General features: G+C 40.9%; 3 protein-coding genes, 1 long non-coding RNA gene and 1 other non-coding gene across 9 annotated transcripts; 2 read left to right on the forward strand and 3 right to left on the reverse strand.

Annotated features, from left to right (window-relative positions):
• Positions 1–4: 4 nt before the first annotated feature.
• On the reverse strand, positions 5–8371 carry LOC136242594 (pre-mRNA 3' end processing protein pfs-2-like). The gene is made up of 12 exons (XM_066034036.1): positions 8126–8371; positions 7996–8064; positions 6431–6535; positions 6281–6376; positions 5259–5410; positions 4617–4714; positions 4411–4537; positions 3570–3721; positions 3441–3519; positions 3272–3382; positions 3126–3217; positions 5–3068 (listed from the first exon to the last, which is right to left on the reverse strand). Exons 1-12 carry the CDS (start codon positions 8279–8281, stop codon positions 145–147), a joined length of 4161 nt encoding a protein of 1386 aa, XP_065890108.1. The 5' UTR covers positions 8282–8371; the 3' UTR covers positions 5–144.
• On the forward strand, positions 7950–21596 carry LOC136242593 (protein ELYS-like). Of its 5 annotated transcripts, none has more exons than XM_066034034.1 (26): positions 8333–9025; positions 9339–9413; positions 9917–10025; positions 10090–10150; positions 10213–10283; positions 10337–10406; positions 10489–10633; positions 10686–10900; positions 11055–11139; positions 11318–11379; positions 11762–11899; positions 13238–13325; positions 15356–15445; positions 15531–15668; positions 15814–15918; positions 16070–16160; positions 16544–16694; positions 17168–17332; positions 17426–17525; positions 17877–18077; positions 18200–18523; positions 19011–19665; positions 19718–19768; positions 19963–21119; positions 21183–21273; positions 21327–21596. In XM_066034034.1, the coding sequence occupies exons 1-26, from the start codon at positions 8425–8427 to the stop codon at positions 21526–21528; spliced, it is 5241 nt and encodes a 1746-aa protein (XP_065890106.1). In that variant the 5' UTR covers positions 8333–8424; the 3' UTR covers positions 21529–21596. The 5 variants fall into 5 exon arrangements, with proteins under 5 accessions (XP_065890107.1, XP_065890106.1, XP_065890105.1 ...); XM_066034033.1 differs by having other exon boundaries at positions 8334–9025; positions 21153–21273; XM_066034035.1 differs by lacking the exon at positions 8333–9025 and adding an exon at positions 7950–8092 and having other exon boundaries at positions 19963–21273.
• Positions 21510–22611, reverse strand: LOC136242603 (uncharacterized). The gene is made up of 2 exons (XR_010694584.1): positions 21997–22611; positions 21510–21949 (listed from the first exon to the last, which is right to left on the reverse strand). It is a non-coding gene; the product is annotated as an uncharacterized lncRNA (long non-coding RNA).
• On the reverse strand, positions 22107–22180 carry Trnar-ucu (transfer RNA arginine (anticodon UCU)). Its single transcript has one exon. It is a non-coding gene; the product is annotated as a tRNA-Arg (tRNA).
• On the forward strand, positions 22216–23203 carry LOC136242601 (eukaryotic translation initiation factor 5A-1-like). Its single transcript, XM_066034042.1, has 4 exons — positions 22216–22329; positions 22449–22615; positions 22679–22783; positions 22834–23203. The coding sequence occupies exons 2-4, from the start codon at positions 22451–22453 to the stop codon at positions 23032–23034; spliced, it is 471 nt and encodes a 156-aa protein (XP_065890114.1). The 5' UTR covers positions 22216–22329; positions 22449–22450; the 3' UTR covers positions 23035–23203.
• The last annotated feature ends 13 nt before the right edge of the window (positions 23204–23216 follow it).

The raw sequence follows: 23216 nt of genomic DNA on the forward strand, positions 1-23216 counted from the left end.
GACATTCTTGGAGTAAATAATGGATTTTATTGAATGCTTACATTTTCATTGAAATACTACATAAAACACATGAATTAACCACAGACACTTACAAAAAAAACACAAGTTTACAATGAATGTTGACAACAATAGCAACAACGAAAACTAGGAATTTCTTGGTTTTTCAGAACCTACAGTTTTTTCAGTGGATCTATCATTGGATTTGGGTTTATCATTTCCTCTACTTCTTTCTGGTTTTCTGTCCTTTTCTTTATCGTTGTTTCTCTCTCTATCCCTTTCACCAACATGACGATTAGATGGTTCTTTATCCCTCCGAGGTCTCTTGGTTGGTGGTCTATCACTGGCACTATTTCTACGTGGAGGTGAACGTCTTGGCTCACGCTGTGGGTCACGTCTACCTCTGTCATAATCAGGTCTCCCATGCCAGGACTTTTCACCACGGTAGTCATCAAATCGTTGATCTCGTCTTCGGCCATCGTCAGGAAACTCACCCTGCCTCCCTGGAGGATGACTGTTGGTATCTTCATCATTATGCAGCATAATTGGTGGAGGTAAAAGAGTCCGTCTCTTGTCCTCCTGAAAATCATGAGGCTGCCCCCGGTCCATGCCACCACTACTCCATGGTGGCTCTTGGATCATATCTCTCTCACGACTCAACTGGAATTCTTGTTGTGGAGGGTGACCACCCTCTTCTCTTCCAGGTCTCATTCTTGGGTCAAAGTTCTGCCCCATTGGTCTCATATCTGGTCTGCCACCTTCCATCCTGAAATCACGTGTTCTCCGATCAGGGGGCATTATCATGTTCATATCTCCTTGTGGGGGTTGTTGTTGCTGCTGTCTTACGTCTCCTCTTTGGTTTATGTTCTGTCCCATTCTAGGATCGAAGCTCATATTATCTTGTCTGGCATTCTGAATTCTTGGATCAATCATCTGCCCAGGGCCTTTGTCACTAAATGGAGGTTTGTGAAATCCTTCAGTTGGAACAGATGTCGGTACATTATCTGATGGCTTACTACCACCGTCTTGAGGTGGAGTTGGGAGCAGTGTTCTAGCATTCAACAAATTCTGTATTTGCTGGTTGGTTGGCTGATCATTAAACAAACCACCCATAGGTTGTTCAATAGGTTTGGTAGCAGCTGCTGCAGCACTCCAAGGTGGAGCAGTAGAATCATGCTGCTTGAGACTCTTCTGAACAAACTGTTCTTGCCTCTTTGGGACATCCATTCCCAGTCCTTCAGGAGGGTGGCCACGTAATGAAGGTTCTTGGTGTGGAATGGCATGCATTTGGGGTCTAGATAGACCCTCTAAAAGTGGTGGCATCTGCTCTTGGTTTCTGAAAGGTGGTGGTGGTTGATTTGGCATAAAAGGTGGTGGTTTAGTAGGATCAAATGGAACATTAGGTGGTGGCACATTTGATGGTGGGAAAGTCACATTGGCAGGAAAAGAATTGTCTTGGCTTCTCGTAGCATCAAAATGCTGTTGCTGGCCAGGTGGAACATTACTTCTTGGGCCTGCCCTTGAGGCATTAAACTGGTTAGCATCTTGGAGCCAAGCAGCTTCTCGGTTTCTAGGGCCTCTTGGAGGTTGCTGTGGCTGAGAACTCGGTCCTCCAGGTCCAGAAGGCATCACCTGTGGAGGAGGACCATCACCTCTATCAAATGGTCTGTCTGGGGCTGGAGGTCTGCCCATAGGAACTTGCTGTTTGTGTTCATCAGGAAAGTTTGGTTGCTTTGGTGGACCTCCTTGCAATCCTTCCATCCTTGGGTCCCTGACTTGTTGATTAGGTAAACCTCTAGAGGGAGGACCACCTGAACCCTGCTGTCCCGGCATATGGTGGCCTGGTGGGACTCCTTGGAAAGAACCATCAGGCCTCCTGATTGGTTGACTTGGTGGTCTCTGACCTTGATCATTGATGGCTCTTCCTGCATCAAACTGTAGTGGTTGATTCAGTGGAGCAGCTGTGTGCAATTGATCTTGACCACCTTGTCCACCATATTGCTGCTGAGGAATTGGTCCTTTAGCCACATCAGTTGGCACATTCATTGGACCTTTAGAGGGATCAAACCCTTGCTGATTTAGACCCTGTTTATTTTCAAGAGCTGTCTGTTGTTGTCTTCCACTATCTTCTTCACAGCCAGGTTGTTGTTGCTGCTGATCAGGAAATGGAGGTTTTTGCGGTTGGCCACTGTTTGAAGTTCTAGCATCAAACTGTTCTTGACCACCCCAGTTAGGTTGTGGCTGGTCACCCCTCTCCCACCTGTAAGGATCTCTTGTTGGGAATTTGGCCCCATCATTTGGTCTGTTATGGTCATCATACCGATGAAACATTCTCTCACCACCATCTTGTATTCTCCTATCATCAAACTGTTCAGGTGGAAAATCACGCATACCACCATGATCTCTGTCTCCACGAAAGTCTCTACGGAATTCATGTGGCCCAGGCATGTCACCTTTCCATCTTCGATCTCGCTGTTGATCAAACCCCCAACCACCTTCAGGGCGTCTACTAGGATGCACCCACTCATTAGGCCTACCATGAAACCGTCGAAATTCTGGAGGTGGAAACTCTCCCCATTCTTTGGGGGGTGGCCTATTGAACTCTTCCCTGCCAGGTGGACCAATTGGTGGTTGGTTCCAGTCTCCATGTGGTGGTGGTGGTGGTGGTGGTCTCGGTGGATAGTTAGTTTCCCAAGGAACATCACTAGGACCTTGGTTAAAGTTCCTCCTTGGCTCAAAAGGTGGTAGATTATTAACAGGCAATTGTGGTGGCAGTGGTTGTTGTGCATTAGGGAGTGGCTGTGGGGCCACTTCGTGTAATGTGTCACGATTTGTTGAGCTAATTGTGTTTGCAATGTTAATTAAGTCTTTCTCAGTTAACACTAAATCTTTACCCAACACTGGGACACTTATAGCACCAGACTCTATTTTGATGCCAATATCCCTCGAGTCAGTTACACCAATATCTGATTGTTGATGTACTCTTGAAGGAGGAGGAAGCGTTATAGAAGTGTTCTGCTGTTGCTGCTGCTTTGTGTAACCAATTCCAGGCAGTCCAACACTTGAAATATCTGTATTGTCAAAAAAGAAATGAATAAAACAACAACAATGCAGTTTTAGCATCTAACCAAGTTCGGTACTATCCGCAGCAGCGTGATGACTTGATGTGTTATACTTGTCAGTCATTTCATCCCCTGGCTTGTTACGTGTCCACAATTTACTGCAAGAAAAATACTTCAGGTAAACAATATACAAACACACATTGATGACTTACCAAGTATGATCATTTGATGCTGAACACAACACATGACCTAGTGGGTGCCAGTCAAGGTCCCAAATAAAACCATCATGTGCAGTCTCTATACATCCAACATCACGTACATTTCTATATAAATAATTTAAAACAATAATATTATTATTCAATAACTTTATTGACAACTTACCCAACAATCCAAAAGTATACTGCTCCATCAGATCCACCACTGGCAAATAAACACTCATGAATTGGATGCCACTCCAGAGCTGAAAATCAGAAACCGTTTCCACAAGTTATCAGATAGTAGTACACTTACTGTTCACATCACGACGGTGGCCTCTTAACACATACATCTCCTTCATGGCCCGAATGTCCAACACCTTGATAAGGTTGTCTCGTGAAGCAGTTATCATCCAGTTTCCATTGGCATTCCACTTGACATCCTGCACAGCTCCCTTGTGTAAGTGCCTACACAGTACAACCATATAACAAGCCAGCCATTCTTCACTGTACAATGCCATTACCATAAGCAAACTATACAAGGTCTATGAAATTTCTGATGCATACACAAGTTATATGGCTACTAAGCTAATCAATGACAAGTGCTTTTAAGGCTACTAGCCTCCCTTGGTAGACTTTGTATAATCAAGAACAGGAACACATTGTGTTAGATTCAATGAGGTACAAAATAAATTAGTATTTTACTATATTGTATCTTCATAATTTAAGGCTTTTTATGACAAAGGACTAAATATTATGATTGTACTTTTAACACTGCAGTAGTAAAATTTGTGTTAGCGGATTACCAGCAATTACATTTTTCAAAAAATGCGGTTCACTCTTACAGTACCAAAACAAATATTTAAACACAATGTGTGTTGTAGGTGATCCATGAGTACGTATATAGTTTACTTGCAGTCCACACAAGTTACAAACAAGAAATAAAATATGTGACAGAATGCAACCAAATCCACCACTTTTTTCAATAAAACCAAGTGCACAAAAGTGTAATGCAACACTTAGATAAACCCTTGGCCTTCACCGTCAACGTGTAGACTATTTTAAAAATTATATAAATTGCTACTTGTAACCTAAACAGCATCTGTCTATTAAACACAAAACAGCACAATACAACTATACTGTTAAAAATATCGTACAATGTTGATATTCCCTGTCCAGCTTTAGGGTCCCATAGCTTGACTGGTTGTTGGTTATCCTTACTTCCAGATACGATCAATGACTTGCTGGGGTGCCAGTCTATACACTTGACATCAGCTCCATGACCTAACGGTACACCACATAGCACACATACTAACTACTCTATTGTTGCATAGCCAAGCAGGCTGTGAAGTCTCCTCCTAACCTCGCAGTATGAATTCTTCATTACAAGTGCTGAAATCCCAAATTCTGACTGTTCCGTCATCTGAACCAGTGACCAGTTTTGAATCATTAGGAGAAAGACTGTTGTGTGAACGCACAAATCCATTGTGATTAATGTACTAATGTTGACGTGTTGTAATTAGAATTTCAACACCAATATTGCTACGATGAATTCCTATTTTGCTACATACAGTGAAACCTGTCTTAGTGACCACATTTAAATTTCCCAAGCGAGACCTGTCTAAAGTAGCCACCTGCCTAGTAAGACAAAGAAATCTTGGCCTGGAAGGTGAGACTAGCTTAGACAGGCTCCACTGCATCATGAACCATACAAATAAAATATATACTAACAATATTGTTGTGCTATATTCACAAATATTATGTAAATATCACTACATGTTTGTAATTAGCTAGTACTTTGGAACTATACTAGTATATAATATTCCCAAAAATAAATTTAATGAGGTGATCATTAATTAAAGTGCAGTGTGAAATGCAATTAAGAATTATGTAACAACACAAGCTGACACAAACAACACTACTATATAATATAACAACACCACAATGGCTGCAACGTCTGTGCTGCGGCTGTAGTAGTTGATGTTGTGCATCATCCTCTCCCCACCTGTGGCAGCGAACGGGATCGCTGTGTGCCTGAAATGTGTGCACATTGTTCATGTTGCTCTGCCAGTACTTCACAAATCCTCGATCATCTGATGATATTAACCACTCATGGCCATGACTCCAGCTCATACTCCGTATTGGCGCATCATGGGCCTGTGTTAATTAAGAATGGTAACACAATTTCAGCATGCCAAAATCTATTTAACCATTTATATGTGACTTATTTAGCTGAAAAATAGAAACCCTCAAAATGGACCCCCTGAGATGTCCAATGATTAAACGGTACAAATACATAATTATGGCGGAGCACTCTAATATAGATGTGCTGAATATAATTTCGGCATACCTCCACTGTTATAGTACATATCTTAACACATGCATCTATCCTCAAATGCAGAGATCTATTTGGTTATGTCAGAACATGCAAATTGACAATCATATGTCCATAAACTGAATTGTTTGTGACTATTATTCACACACACACACACACACACACACACACACACACACACACACACACACACACACACACACACACACACACACAAACACACTACAAGTAGACACACACACTACAAGTAGACAGACAGACAGACACACTCACACTACAAGTAGACAGACAGACACACTCACACACTACAAGTAGACAGACAGACACACTCACACTACAAGTAGACAGACAGACACACTCACGCACACACTACAAGTAGACAGACAGACACACACACACACTACAAGTAGACAGACAGACACACTCACACACACTACAAGTAGACAGACAGACACACTCACACACACTACAAATAGACAGACAGACACACTCACACACACTACAAATAGACAGACAGACACACTCACACACACTACAAGTAGACAGACAGACACACTCACACACACTGCAAGTAGACAGACAGACACACTCACACACACACTACAAGTACAGACAGACACACCCACACACACTACAAGTAGACAGACAGACACACCCACACACACTACAAGTAGACAGACAGACACACTCACTTGTAATAAAGCTTCAAAGCTAAAATTTATTGCATTCCATAAAGTATATTCTCCACTAGCAGCACCAGTGACCAACCTGCGACCATCAGGGTCCCACTACATATAATACAGCAATACATTACCACACCAAACACAGCATAACAAACTCACCTGGGCACAAAATATCGGTGACTTCACTTTATTGTGCATCATCTTGATGTATTTGGTGGTGACAGAACTTGACAAACACAACTCAAAATTTGATGGAATGCCAACCTATGGAGTATACAGGAAGCATTAAAATGTTTTGTGCTACACAACAAACAAGTGTGTGTAGTGATGTAACACTATAAACAAGAGACACTATCCAAAACCACGCCTACTTTTCGGATGCCATTTTGAATGGGGCCAATTTCAATAATCACTGACTGCACTGCATTGAAATTCAGCGATGAAGAAAGCTCGAACTAAGTGGTATTGTCAAACAATAGCCCATGGAGGCTTTCAATGCTGTAAATTCCTTGTTCTGGCTAAAGGCAGGTGATTATCAGGTGATGAAACAAGGCACGACACTAATTCCCTTGTTTACCTGTACAGCAGAGGAGGTTGGTGAGCGCATACATTTTGTATTGAAAGTTTAACCAAGCGTTTAAGGAAGTTTTCACAAATACCATTCGAGAGTGCACAAATACCATTCGAGAGTGCACAAATACCATTCGAGAGTGCACAAATACCATTCGAGAGTGCACAAATACCATTCGAGAGTGCACAAATACCATTCGAGAGTGCACAACTACCATTCGAGAGTGCACAACTACCATTCGAGAGTGCACAAATACCATTCGAGAGTGCACAAATACCATTCGAGAGTGCACAAATACCATTCGAGAGTGCACAAATACCATTCGAGAGTGCACAAATACCATTCGAGAGTGCAGGTTTAGTCTTTTCAGCCAGTCAACCCCATTACTCCAGGCACGCAAATCGCCCTTGAAATCTATGGGGATCACGTGTGTAAACGTTTGCTGGGTGGAATCCATGTGTAATACTATAGGGACACCTTATGTATGTGTATTTAAGCACAATAATTGTCGAAGACAGCAATGTGCATGCTAACAAAACCTCTCAGGGTATTGAAAAAGAAAAGCGGACGCTGCTAGCTTGGCCTCACAGAGAATTGAAAAGAGAATTAGAAACTCGCACACCCGCCTTGCAATAAGAATTCGCTGTTCATCTTAAGAAGCACAAGGTAATGTGGTGTGGATATTGCTAAACATTTCTTCTATCACTTACTCCTCGTCACATATTAGAAATATGCAATTAACAGTAATAAATTTCAGAAGCGCTTGTATCGTGTCCAACCTCCTCTGCCTGTACAAGGAGCGCCTGGATGGTCAGCTGCTACTACGGCTACTATCATAATAATTTACCGCAGTAATGGACTAAAATACTATCTATTTACTTCGCAGTGCTTCCTGTGTGGGCCAACAAGGCAATTTGTGCTGTCGATGCTTCACGCCTTGTTCAACCCTGATAACCACCTGCCCCTAACCAATTTACAACCTTGAAGACCTCCACAGCCAATTGTTTGACAATATCCCCTAGTTCGAGCTTTATTCATCATTGGATTTCAATGTAGCACAACCGTAATAATTGATACTGACCCCATTCAAAATGGCGGAAAGCTATTGCTATGACGATTACGTAGTTTTGGATTGTGTCTAGTGAGAACTTACAGCTCCACTGTACAACGCGTCTGGCTGAATGGCGGGAGTGGTATACCCTCTCTTCTGCCATATTCTATCCTACGTACGCAGGGAAAAATTGTAACAAGTATGTTGTTATTTTCAACCTAAATCCCCTCACCTTTATATGTCTAAACGCGGAAGAATGGTAGTCGACGATTCTTCTTGCCACAGGAGCTCTTTGTGACCTTAGCAACTGTTTAATTTCATCTCCAGCTGAAAAAGTCTTTATAACTTGATAAGAGTATTGACTAGGGTGTAGAACGTCTGCGGCCATTACTTCACGTTCCCAACTTTTCAAAAATCAGACGCCATTTTAAAGTCGCCAGCGTGCTAAAACCGATAACTCACGTGTGGTTGATTCCAATTAAAGTGCACAAATTACCGGTAAGAGCGGAATTTTTCGTTTGCAAAATATAAATGAGTAATTCAGAAGCATTTCATGTTTCTCCTATGATTGGATTTCAAACCTGGTATCTTGACAATGAGCACTCTAGTGTTGGGTGGTTAGAAAAGAGCAAGAGAATATGGAAAGCTACCCAGAACGTTGTAGAATTTTTTAACCGCGACACTGGACAAGTGGCGTACTACTGGGAGTACAAAAGAACCAAGTCTGCTGTAATATGCGATGTATGCGAAGTTGAGGATGAACACGGGAAGATTTATTATCTAACAGTCATCCACAGTGGCAACAGCAGTGTAGTGTGTTTGCTGAATTTTAACAGACTGGTAAAAATTATAGAACTCCCAGTTAAAATTACAGCAATGTGTAACACCAGTGGTGCTGCTACTCTTTCTGCTTATTCGTTGATGAGTGCATTCCATGGAGTTGCTTCGTTCGGATGTTCTGGAGGTTTTGTACTTATGGTTGACATGCAGATGGACATTAACATGAAGAAGTGCCTTGATGAAAAGATCTGTACCCCGGTTTCTTTGCGAGAGATTAATCCTAAAGATTCTCCAAAAGTTGCACGCCGACAGTTACTGAAGAGTGGTGTTCATGTTTACTACAATCTAAACAGTAAGAAAATTGAAAATTTTGTTAAATCACTCAGCAATACAAGAAATATTAGAAGGATTAATTTTCCACCTCAGAATTTGTGTATATGCACTCGTTCTCTGTGCCAGTCACTTATGGGCCAAGATTTTTTTGGGGAGGTGGCTGTAATGGACAGGTGGATTATTGTATAAACTTGTCTTTTGGGAATTTAAAGTTGGCCTTTATGCAGATGGTTTTTGAGACACGTTCACTGTAATACATAATGCCTACAAACTACTTACCAGGAAATACATAATGCATATAAATTATACTGCTTTTGTTGGTATTTTTGTAGGACACAGCACAAAGCGTAGTGGAAAATTTATGTACAGGTCTGCTGATGGTGCAGAGTATGGGAATTTTCCTACAGGTAAGCGGACAATACGATTGTGTAATCGAAATTAATACAATGAAACCTGACTATGCCTGTTGCCTGTTGGGGGCCAAAATTCCCTGATCTTAATAGTAGGTGTAGCTGGCCACTTTGTGCACAAATGACACATTTGGTATTATTGCAATGGCCAATTTAGAAAGGTGACCCTAATATACAGTGACCTGATCAACAGTTTTCGTTGTATTGTATTGTATAATTGAATCTATATCGAAACTATTGGCCATATGTTAACATCTAAAATTGTAGTGTGTTGCCCTTACAATTGGGTAAGTGGACAACTTTTGCTACCATAAACTAAGATGTGTAGACCGCTTAAATTGCTACACTAACTGTAATAGATAACACAAGACTCAGAGGAATTTACAATATCTGTTTGCCTATGAAAACAATTGTGTACAGTGACAATTATGTATTGTATGGACTTATTACAATTTTATTCTGCTTCCTTTGTTTGACAAGTGGTGACTTTGTTTTAACAGGTTCAGTGCAGGTCACTGCTGTGGCGTATTTATCCCAGACAAACTCCCAAGCTGTTGGCTATAACTTTGGTTGCTTCCAGATCTTCAGCCTGCACAACCTGTCTCTAGTGTACGTGAGCTGTTGTGACTATCATACACCCATTCCATTGAACCTGTTTCATGTTGTTCAACAGGTTCAGCTCCACGATTAACCAGGCCAACCCTCTGGCGGCTGCATCCCACTTTGTGCTACAGGTAATAAGTGCTTGTGTTTGGCTACTGACTGGTTTTGAGTTACCAACTGTATATATTAACAGGAACCAGAAAATGATCCCAGAAAGTACTTGTTTCTGTGGGTAGGTCATAGTGCTATTGATAAGGAGCACAGGTATGTACCGTGTAGTGTATGTGATGTGTGCTTGTGATAATGAATGTGTGTAGCCCAGCATATGGATCAAGGATGATCATGTATCAGTTGGCCTTTGAGCCGAGGTCTGGTAGTCAGTATGGGGTAAGTGTGAGTGTGTGCGTAGTATTACATGGTCTATAATATGGTTGTACAACAGTCCACTACATAATAATGTTGTCCTTAGATTCTCATTGGATGTGCCTCTAAACTGGAGCTACCACTGTCCAGTCATCCATACATCCCTTCCAAAAAGATATTAGCTGGCAGTCACCTTATCAGCTGCTCTACAGCACCTGGTCTGTACAGCAAGGACCCTGCAGCTACAACAGGTGAGGGGGTGGGGGCTACCCATTACATCATTAACCAGGATCTTCGCTGCAGCAGTTGATCTCACTGTGATGATGTTTGTTTGGGAGGCACAGTCAGCAGATTCTGGGAAAGTGTACCACATTGGAGTGTTTGATCTCAATCGCTGGTACTATGCTCAGATGCCAAGGAACATACGATGGGAGAAAGCAGCTACATCAAAGGTGTGCTCGTTTGTGACATTTCACTCTCTAAGCACAGCAGTTGGAGAGGCACAGTGTCCACTGATCGTAAGTCTTGTCTGGTATTGAGTTGTTTGCCTTGTGCTTCCTCCACATAAACTTAGCCTTTTTTCTTTCATCCTTTTGTGTGCACAAAGTCATTTTTTTTGTTTGTTTTATTTCCTATGCAAACAGTAGATTGATATTTTGTGTGTTCCTCTAGGGTGCTGCTGTGACTAGAGTGTCGCGATTTTATTCCCCGCCACCAATATGTGAGTCCCATTTGTGGCCATCATCAATTTCATTTGGTGAGTGAATACTTTTACATTGTTGTGGAAGCAAAAGCGCATGAAAACCATTGGTCAAGAACGTGTTCGTATATCTATTTATAGTACCCCCAGTTATGGGCTTATAGTCACAATCCTATTACTGCTATTAGTGTCCTTGTGTTAATGTGTTAGCCTCTCTCCTTGTTGTGTGCCATAGATATCACCTGTGTATACTCCACTGGCCTGCAGAACTGTCAGATATTGGGGCTGCAGGAAGCTGTAAGTTATGCAATGTTCCACCACTAGCATCTTATTACACTGTCACATACTGCACGGATAGTGTATAGTGTACTGGATGTAATTAGCTGGTAGCAATTCATGAATTAATTTTTGCAAAATGGAATGTCAAATGCAAAAATCATGAAAAAAAATCTTCCACCTCAGTATCTAAAGCACAAGTTCAGGCTAAGATTCAGATGATCTGATCAGTGGTTCATGAAACTTTTACCCCTCAAATTTGTGGGATCAGTCATTTGTAATAAAAAAATGTTGCCCAGCTGCAAGTCCCTCAAACTTGTAGTAGGGGTTTTTGCTGTTTGGTTTTAGGAGGAAATGTTAATGTATTGTGCTTATCATCTAGATGTATATCATGTTCGTTCAGGTACTCAGCAAGTTTGTGTCACTTGGTTCATCATCAATGGATAACCCTACTGAAGTGTACTCTCAGTGTATGGCTCTGAACCTGCTACCACACTTGTCTGATCACCATGGCGATATGGAGCAGCCAGTAAATGTTGAGGTGTGCATCTGTTAGAATAACATAATATAATGAGGCTTTGTGGCAGTGAATACCAAATCATGCATGAAGGCAGACTATACCTGTATGTAACAAAGGCATGCAAAAAATTATTTAGAATATATTACTGTCTGTATTATGAAATTACGGGAGTGTATAAACGGTGGAATGGACTACTGGAATGGTGGAATAGTGGAATGGTGGAATGAAATTTTTAAAGCTCAATATCCCCAAATAAGAGCTCAAATTCCTAATAGCCAGCCCAATTACACACTTTTACCATTCTTGTGGTTCATGTACTGTAGTGAATGAGTCAGTTCTGAACACAGTGCAACCCTATTGAATTGTAAGTACAGCCAACTACATTAATAAAATGATCCTAGAGTTACTGAAGGTGATCCCCCATATCACACACCACTGTAAGAGCAACCATAACTACATATATCACATTAACCAGAAGGCTAATGGAAACAATGTGGGTGGGAGGGGAAAGCAACTATTGAATTTGTTTATTGCAACTGAGCTGGCTGCTAGTCAAGGCTTTGAAGTGCGTGCCCAAATTTTAAGAATGATTGCAAGAGGTTGGCTCTTTCGTACCTTCCTGGCTTGCAGAGCCAGGCATACTCGTTCTACTACCATAGTTAACCTGCAGTTAAATGTGCATACATGTATACATAAGTGCACACTGTCTACTTAGTGCAGAGCAGCACCGAGCCACATGGTTGGCAAGTCTTTGAGCACGTAAGCTTTGTCTCGAAACAACTTGGTTCTTAGTTCTTCCTTATTTCTTTAACCTATTGGCCGACAATGTGTGTGAAAATTCTTTTCCCTCTGGCTAGTATTTGGGTGTTTGCCAACCAGTGACGTCATAGTCTGAACGTATACATCACAATGTAAAGTGTGCATATACTGTAATAAGGTCACCTATCTAACCAGGCTAACTTGTTAATAACTCTGTGTGTCAATCATTAATTTTGTTTGCAAAATTATGTTGCACTGTGTTCAGAAATGACTTCATTCAGTACAGTACATGAGCCACAAGAATGCTGAAAGTATGTAATTGGGCTGGCTTTCAGGAATTTGAGCCCTTATTTGGATGTGATGAACTTTTAAAAATTTCACTCCACCATTCCACTATTCCACCATTCCAGTAGTCCATTCCACTGTTTATAAACTCCCTGAAATTACATTGGAGTAGGAATTTAAGTCTCCCTCCCTTCCCTAATATATATTTTAGCTAGTACAGTTCAGTGTACACTACATGATGTAAACAAAAACAAGTGAAAGTATGTATATGACTGAGCAGACCTTAAACTGTATGTTGTTGTTTGTTTTGTGTAGTTACAGCGACGATCCCTTCTTGATCTGGCACTGGAAAGGGATTTCTTCTCCATCCTTTACTCATGTGCTAAGTCTTGGACCACAGGAGGTACTTGTGTATGTCAACAACAGTGTTAATAGTGGGGATTTTAGTACTTAGATTCTCCATCTGTAACCCAATTTTGCAAAAAGGTACCTTTGCACATTGTGCAATACGTAGATATAGATGTTTGAAGTATTCAATTGATCCTAGCTCGGTAATGGCTAAAGTTGTAGTTACCAAACATTTCACCACAAGTGGAGCTATTCGTAGGCATTTATCCCCAAAGCAATCCAGCCTACTGATGCTGTCTGGCCAAGTCCACAAGAGCTGTTCCAGCAAAGCCAAAATGGTATCAGGGCAACCGTGGGTTCACAGAGCTCCAGAGCAGCAGATCCAGCAGAGTGGCAGTAGGAAATTATTAGTGTAATAGCCCAGCTAACTGATGACATAAATGCATTTTGATTTTTGTGCGAAAATGGTACTTTTTGCAAATCTGGTCACATATTGTGTTTATATGCAGAAGAGCCCCAGTTATTTGAACCCCTGGGGACCACCCGGAACTGCGAAGTCCATAAAGTCTAAAAGTAGTGTGGTAAAGGCAATCAACTTGCAAGCAATTAAAATTTTAACATATTTGTGAATGAATTTTGTTTTTGAATTTTTAGAAAACCATGGGCTCTTCGAAAATTAAACTCTTTCGAAATTGCTATCTTTAATTACCAAAATCAATTGCTGGAAAGCTAATTTGATCACCATGCTACTGGCGCATGTAGCTACTGCTGTGTCTTTGCATTGCTGCTTTAAGATATCAAACAAGCTTCCTGATCCTGATGGACCATTGTCTAAGGAAGTTAAAGCAAAGGTAATAAAAGCAGCTAATGACAATGTTGAATGGGCTGCCAAAAATATTGGTGCCAGTGGCAAATTTAAAGCAGAGGAAAGTATATATGACTTTCACAGGAGTGCAACAACCAATGGTCAAACTCAACTCAAAAACTGGCATGTATGGTAACCACGAAAAAACTAGTTTATGGTTCTGGACAGTTCCAAAATAGAATGAATGAAATTGCAAAACTACATCATCCACCATAATTGTATAGTGTAATATTGTCACAGACAACCTGTCTAGTTACTAGCTTATTATGTAACATTTCAAAACACACTGCACTAAATGCAACCGCATTGCTTCCTGGTGGAATGGTTTGTGGAGATACTGCTGGCATTGGCAAAGAGTCCTGTTACTTATAAACCTTGGTAGTAAGACAATTCATGTATGATTGTCATCTGGGTTCTGCCATCAATGTTGTCATGATTATAGGGAGTCTTGGAAGCAATTGAATATTTTCTTGGTCAGCAATGATGGTATATCCTTCAAATGTCTACAGCAAAATTGTCATAACAAATTTCGCATCTGTAAGCTAGCATACCATATTTCTTTATACCGTACAGCGATTAGCCTTGAATTGAAGCTTTACTCGCAATGCTTTCTGCTGACAGACCAAATTTCTTATACTTTCATCAAGTGAGCATACTTTTATCTAAATTATAAGTTTTCGTAACTTTTGCCACAGTGATGATAGAATTATAGAGAAATCGTTAGTGTCTTACAGATTTCACAATCACAGAAATTTATTAGTAGCTTCAAAACAGTTTGGATCTTTCAACAATAACCTGCTCCATGGTACACATCGTAACCTCATACAACTGTATCAACTTTGATTTAGTGTGCTCATTGGAATCGTAGCCATGTTTTCAGTGGTTTAATTATTTATAGCAACTATTAACGATTGCTTATGAATTCGATTACGTAAACATCATGTGTGATGCACTGATGTGTGGGTAGCTGGAGTACAAAAATAAAACCTTCGAAAATCGTTTTGAGAATTTCCTTTGAAAACAACCTATTATATGGCATATACTCTAATAGAGCACTCACTACTTTAATAAACAAACATTTTCAGAGTTGAGTTTGGTAAGGTTCTATCTAAGTTATCCATCCAAAAAAGTTTGCTCAGAAAATGGCCAATAACAAGCTGTAGCATCATCAGCACATGTGTATTATAGAGCACTATACATTAGCTATTGTGTTATTTTAGCTCTGACAACTGAGGGATGTACACTGTCTGCACTGCTTGAATGGGCATGGCTAAAACTAATGCAACTGAAACAGGAGAAGGATGAATTATGTAAGTCATGAAAATGGGGACTGCCCTTATAGGGTAGTAAAATAGGACTACCAATATACGTACTGTATTGTCCCCCTATGTGCAGGCCAGCCTCTGTTTGATGGTACCAGGATTGGTGATTGTCTTATGCAGCAGTTACTACAGGTCCACCGCTCCCTAGCACACCTCACCCGTCTCTTCCAGGTGCTCCTGGAGACATCATCCACACCAATGACTGAACAAGGTGACTGCCTGGGAGGGAACACCAAACAAGGAACACTATTATTGATAAGTTTGAATAGAAAAATCTTAATTACGGTGGCCCTATGAAATATGTCCCAAACATTGCCAGTATATATGTTTATTGATGTGTCACATTGTTCCTACAGGCTATACTGATCTATTGACCAAGTGTCATGGCTGTGCAGTGCACAAGAATATGTTGGAAGTGACCCTCTGGTGTATTGGAAATAAAGTGGTACCTCAAGCTGCTGGTAAGCATGATTGACATCTGTTGTGAGGCTAGGTTAATTTTGCTGTTTTCCTAAAACCACATATGAAAATTTCATGCGCTAACTATTTGAAAATATTATGGTTGTTGCTTGAGAATTTCTAGCATTGCAACTATAGAATTTTTTTCTGCAGATGAAGGTGCTCATTGCTTGTATTATCCGCTGGAGAAGTTAAAGAAACTCTACACTCAATTGAGACATAAGAAACAGCCAATGGAGTCCAGGTAAGAACCACTGTGTATTGTCCCTAGGATTTTTCACAAATCAGAAACTAAGTTAGAGAACAAATACACTCATGTTTGTGTATATCAGGTAACTGATATACAAACGAGAACACAAACAACGAGGTCTCTCCTAAAGGCACTACTTTATGAAATACTGTTTAACACATGTAATCAACGGAATGGCGGATGCAAACTAACAAGTGTTACGGGAAAAACCCTGTAACAATCTATTACCATCCTGAGGCTAGTGGGATGACATCCGTAATGACATCAAAAGATACAGTATGTAAATAGCCATTCTATCATGATGAGGACTTTATATAGGTCGTTGTGGGTGACATGTTAATGTACTGACTTGTTGTCACACTGTGTCACCCACACAGCTACTCCCTGATGGTGGACATACTACATGACAAACTGGGGTGTGGAGAATTCATGGTGGATAATGGTGATGGCACGTTCTACCCACCAGCCAGCATTGAACAGTTGATCAACATCTATGCCACCCAGAACACCAGCCTACAACACTGTGTTGTATCCTTTGTGTAGTGGATAACAGCTTGTGTATAGCGAGACTTGCATACTGTAAGGTGGAGACCTCATACCAAGGTGTCCAGATTTTCCAGCTTCGTGACTTCAACTATGTGTCTGGATTACATGGGTGCCCTCTAGGACTGAGTGATTGAGTTTTAATTGAAAATTATTGAAATATAGGTTTTATCATTATCGCACAGTCCTCGTGTCCTCACTTTTTTGACATTCACATTTTACTGTAGATCTAATGAACTGGTCGGGTTTTCAGCTGTTAGCCTTATTCGTGCAGTTAAAACTCTTACATTTGCATATACCTTCTGTAACCACTTTCCTGATTAAACTGTTGGGCACTATAATTCATCAAAAGTTATTGTCTTTGTGTTATTTCATCTGGTTTGTTTTAATGCTGTTTTTCTGGTTAAGTTCTTGTTATTATTAAACCATCACATCATCCTTAACTACCATCACTACAGATGATGTACTATCTCACTGACCTCAATACAATGTCTGATACCAGTAACGCTGTGTTCCAGCTGCCCAGTCAGTTAGTGGCCAGTTACGCAAAAGAGTTCTGTGTTCCAACCCAGCTGGCTAACTTTGCTGAAGGTCTATGGCATCTTGACCATGGTTCTGTTGAGGTGTGTGTACATGTGCTTGCTTACATGCCTGTGTGCGTGTGTGTATCCATCTTACAAGAAATCTCTGTTAATTTATAACTCCTGTATCATTAGGAGGCTGGTAGAAAGTTGCTGTGTCATGTCCCTACTCAACCGGTCAATGACGTGATATTCTTGTTGTACCCTGCCATCATAAGGAGCTTCATGGACAATGGTATGCCTTGTGTTGTGGTATCTGCATCACACAAATTATGGTACATACGTAGCTCACTGCTTTCTTCTCCAGTAGGGGCCATAGAGATAATTATAATACAACTGTATATTAGGTATTGATTGTACACTCTAATAGAACAGTCATGTTTTAATGCAACATTCGTGAATAACAAGTAATGTACTAGGTATTGCATAGAATGATACTACTTGTGGCTTTGGGGCTTGCAAATACAGCCTAAAACAATGGAATCAAGGGTAGCACCACATTATGTACATTGTATTGGTCATGGTCCCTTAGCTATGCTTTGCAGTTTGACTGTTTGGTATCATAAACTATTTTCCATTATTCTAGATGGTGCCCACCAAGCATTGAAGTTTGCCAGCATGTTCAGCTCACGTGATCCATCTGGTGACAATAGTCGGGAGAAGATGCTACTCCATATTGATGTGTTAGTGGCAGTTGGTCGACTGTCTGATGCTCTGAGTGTTGTGAGAAAGGGTAGTGATTCAGAACATGATCTGTACAGCTGTTTCCTAGACAAGTGTCAAAAAGGTATGTAGCTATGTAAGGTAGTAGTTTTGAGCGTTGTAGCTATGCATACTTGTGTGTAATACCTGTAAGAGTTCACAGGGAACTTGTATAATGTTTACTTTTTTGTGTGCATTTTTATGCAGCTAAGAAGCTAAGCTTGTTGGTGACCCAGCTGTTGACAACTGAAGAGGATGCAGCTTTGTGTGACTACCTGGAAGAACATCCCTCCCTATGTTGTCTAGAGCTATTGGTGATGTTCCATCTGCAACGATCACGTTACATAGATGCTATACGAACTAATGCACAGTTGAATAAACGCATGAGGACGCTGCATGATCCTCAGGTGTGGGAGAGAAGTGCCAGACGTAATGCCATAGTGGATGGTTTTGCCAGAGCCCTACCTGCTTGTCTGAGGAACCTAGCTTTGAATCAGCCTACCCAACCACCACCTTTACTGCCTGTGCCATGTATGTACATAGATGTGGTAATGTTATATGGCCTTGTTACAATATTGCTGCATAATATTTATTAGGGCTGAAACAAATACTACAAATACTCGAGAACTCATTAAGGATTTTGGTACTTGGATAGTAAAATCGGGTTAAGTTCAGACCCAGCTCACATGATGCATTTACCATCAGGGAGTGACACAATGAAGACTATAGGGTTTGATTGGCATAATTTCTTGTCAGGAACACTATCATCAGTACTGTAGTAGTAGTGTGTGTATCATAACTATCATTGTTATTACAGTTGTTACTTTAGAAAGCTATAAACTGCTTAAAGTAAATATAAAACATGTCAAATGGATGGGTATATAGTAGCTAGTATTCATGAGTACTCGATTGTTAACTCAGAGAGTACTCGAATACCAAAAAACCATGATTGTTTCAGCCCTAATATTTATGTACCTCCCTGTTCAACACATGATTGTTTAATCTATTCTTTTTACAGCCCACCCACAGCCCATGTCCATTGTTGTAGCTCGTGAGAGTCAAGCCAAAGTGTTGTCACAGGCACATTATGTTTCCATGGTGATGCAAAAGGTGGGTGAAACCAAGCAACATCAACTACCAAAAAACCAGTTCCATAAACCTGCCATACCTCTACCAGCCACACCCTTTTCAACTGCCCAGACAGACACTATCATTACTAGTGAGCCTTTTGTCAGCAGTCCTGTTTGCTCAATACAGCGGAGTACTGTTAGAATTAAACCAAGACCTAACATAGCTACTCCAGTATCTCTCCTACTGACCTCCACTCGTAAAACTCCTCAGCAACAGTCAAGCATGATGGAGTATCAAGATGATGATGATATAATGTTGGTGGATGAGTCTGCTGGTCCTACCGATGTGTCTACTGCTCCGTCAATTGTGTCTTTAATGGAGAAAGTGAACAACTTGAAACAGCTCAAGCCTATTGAGTTGCATGAATGTTTGAGAACACCATCAATGAAGAAATCACCAGTCATCAATACAAGCTTCAAGCCAGCCAGCTCACTTAGATTACCTCCGCAGCCTATTCTAAAGTCGCGTACTGCAACTCCAGCTGTAACCACCGGCACCCATGAGGCCTTGGCCAATACACAACCTAGTGTGCGAAAGATAAGGTATACTTGTGTACTTTTGTTTTCATTGCTGATTGACTGGTTTGTCACATAGGTTTGCAGCGTCAATGTCACCAGATTCACCACCACGTTCCAGCAATGTTATGTAAGATACTTACCTCTTTATAAATGGCACTTACAAAACCATTTCTTTTCTCTAATATTATAGTCCTTTGTTTGGAGCTAAATATAAAATTTCATTCTTGTAAATTAAGTGGAGGTATTTGTAATGTACCCTTTATTCCATGCGAGGTGCCACCTTGTTGTGTATAAGTTATATTGCTGGTTTTGGTCATATAGGAAAGGTAGTAGTATGTTGGATTCTCCCGTGTGCATCAGTAGTGGAGAAGATGAAGAATTCTACTCCCCACCTGCTGAAGTGAATAAAAGGGGAGCTGGCAGCACACCAAAGCCGTTTGCTTTCAATTTCACTGCTGATGAAACTGATGTTGTTGATCTTACTGCAACAGATGATTCACCATCAGAATCACAAGCCCCAGAAACAACCCAGGTTTCTCCCCCTGTACCGTCTCCCCATATAAGACTAATGGATTTTCTGTCACCTACAATGTCACCTAAAGACATTGCGACATCTTTGAAACAGCAGCACAGCTTGCTTTCCAAATCACCTGACAGCCTTACTGTAGAACAGGATAACATTACTAGTTCAGTCACGGAACATGTCAGTTTCACAGGTTCTTCAGGAGATCGTGACAATGCCATTGGTTATGTGGCAGAGCCGGACACTACAAGACAAGACATTGGTGTGGTGGCACAATACGAGGTGACCGCCAGATCCCCGATGAACTACAATGAGACTGCATCCATCAGACAAATATCACCTCCACAAGATCCTAGTGAACTGAAACGTGCTGCTTTACTTCCACTTGATGAAAGACTAACCACTGATATAAACATTCCGCCACAATCTGTCACAAAATCTGCCAGAGTGTTGTTACAGAAGATTGATAGCCCTGGCAGCCTGTTGAAAGCATCCATAGCAAGGGGGACAGTTTCTGTCAGAAAAGCAAAGTACCACCAAACACCATCGCCTCCTTCATTTAAAGTCAGCACTACTACTAGCATGAACCTACATAACACCAGTAATCTGACTCAAGGGTACAAGTTTAGTCCCCCAGTGCAGCTGCTGTCACCAGAAAAGCCAGTGAATGATAGTCAAATGAGTGCAAAGGGAGCTAGTGAACATTCACCCACTATGACGTTTCCCTTCTCTCCTCCACTGACACGTAGCCAACGCAGGAGGACTGGCAGCAGTCTTTATCGGGACACTTTGACTGACAACACTACTAAAGTGCAACTATTCAGCGAGTCAATGTCAGAAATGAGTGTAGACCCAGTGGCTGCCGACACAACAGTCTCTGACACAACTACAGTCACCAACACATCAATCACTGACACAACTACAGTCACCAACACATCAATCACTGACACAACAGCAATCACTGACACAACTACAGTCACCAACACATCAATCACTGACACAACAGCAATCACTGACACAACCACTGATATGACAACTGTCACTGAAAAAAAGGATTCTAGCAAGAAGGCTCGGATATCAGAACCTTTATCAAAAAGTTATCTTACTCGGTAAGTGCAAATATTGTCTGTCTGCAACTAAATTGTTTTCTTTCTTTAAACAGAAGCAGAACCAAAGCTTCTCCACGGATTGGGCCTATTTATGATACAGTATGTTTACATCCCATGCCAACCCCTGGCTCAACACCAGCCAAGGAACAAGTAGCAACAAGAAAGACCCGGCAGAAAAGCAAAGCAGCCCACAAGCCACCCCTTAATCTAAGAAGAAGCTCACGTTTGTTAGACACTGACAAAAAGCATAAATAATTTATATTAATGTGTGTGTGATTTTTTTGCAATGCAGTGATTGAATGACATTAACATGATGTTAGTTACTTCTTTTTAGTTTTATACCGATCTCGTCTTTTCCGTTTCTTGTACTTGTGCTTATTCATTTTCTTTCTACGTTTTTTCACTACACTGCTTGTCCACATAGATGCTTGAGCCTCCTCCTCTTCATCAGCAGTCTCTTCAAAACCATTGAACTCTACACTACCTGTTTCCTTCAGTGTTTCACTTAATACTGAATGTCCCGAACAACACACGGGTGGAAACTTCTTCATAAACAGCTTAAAGTCTTGGCATCCTGTTGGAGAAGTCACATTAGTGTGGCAAAGTTTTGGTTGAGCTTGTGGTATAGCTTTTCTGCATACTGCGAAACGTGTAGTGCCAAATCCGATACCACTACCTGCATAGACAGTGTCATCAACGTGCAGTAAAAAAGGATAAACTTACCTCTCACAGCTAAAAAGCACCGATTCATAGTAAAATCGATAAAATTTCTTTAAAATGCGCACCGCTAAAAAGTGTGCACAAAAAGGTCTATGCGAAAAAGAAAAACAATGCATCCCCGGCGGGACTCGAACCCGCAACCTTTGAATTAGAAGTCCAATGCGCTAATCCATTGCGCCACGGGGACAACTGATGTGAGAGGGTCTTCATACTGTATAAAAGTCCTATCTGCATCTTTCAGAGATAATTTTTAGAAGTTCACGTGTCCTAACTGTGACGTTCTTCTTGTGTCACGTTGCCGGCAAAGGAGTAGTGTGGTTGGTTCTGTGAGACAAGGTGAGGTTAAAAAGGGAGTTCTGTAGTGTCAGTTGGTGGTGTAGAGTAAAATAGTTAACCGGTGTTTTGCTGTCTTGTGTTTAACCTTTGTATTGAAACTTTTCGTAATGACGATGTAGAAATGGCGGATGATCAAGATTTTTCATCCGGAGATGCTGGTGCTTCCAAAACCTATCCAGCTCAATGCTCTTCTCTCAGGAAGAACGGATTTGTGATGCTTAAAAATCGTCCATGTAAGATTGTGGAAATGTCTACTTCCAAAACGGGAAAACACGGACACGCCAAGGTAAAGCCCCGCACTGGCTATTATTCTGTTCACCAAACCACACATACGATTTCTTTGGTGCAGGTGCATCTTGTTGGCATAGACATATTTACCACCAAGAAATATGAAGATATCTGTCCTTCCACACATAACATGGACGTCCCCCATGTTCGTCGCCATGATTATCAGGTAAGATTGCCACAATTGATTCACTTGTTATTACCCATATTATAACCCAGTTATGTGATACTTCTGATGATGGGTTTTTGAGTCTCATGGATGATAGTGGTGAAATTAGGGATGACATTCGTGTGCCTGATGGAGATCTTGGAAAGGAAATTGTAGAAAAAGCAAAGGATACAGACAGTCAATATATGGTCACAGTACTGTCAGCTATGGGTGAAGAAGCTGCCATTGCTATTAAAAATATGCCTAAGTGACCATTAGGAGCTTATTTAGTCAATGAATGGAGTTTTCCCTTTTTGTTGATACGTTAAAAACAGTTCCATCACATTCAATCACTATATATAAACTCTTGTATTAACTTGTGACATTAGTAATTTTGTACTTTTGAACATAAAGTGCTAAAATGATTTTTACACACGTGAACTATTCACTGTGG

This window comes from Dysidea avara, chromosome 13, assembly GCF_963678975.1.
Source record: "Dysidea avara chromosome 13, odDysAvar1.4, whole genome shotgun sequence".
In the NCBI taxonomy this organism is placed as follows: Eukaryota; Metazoa; Porifera; class Demospongiae; order Dictyoceratida; family Dysideidae; genus Dysidea; species Dysidea avara.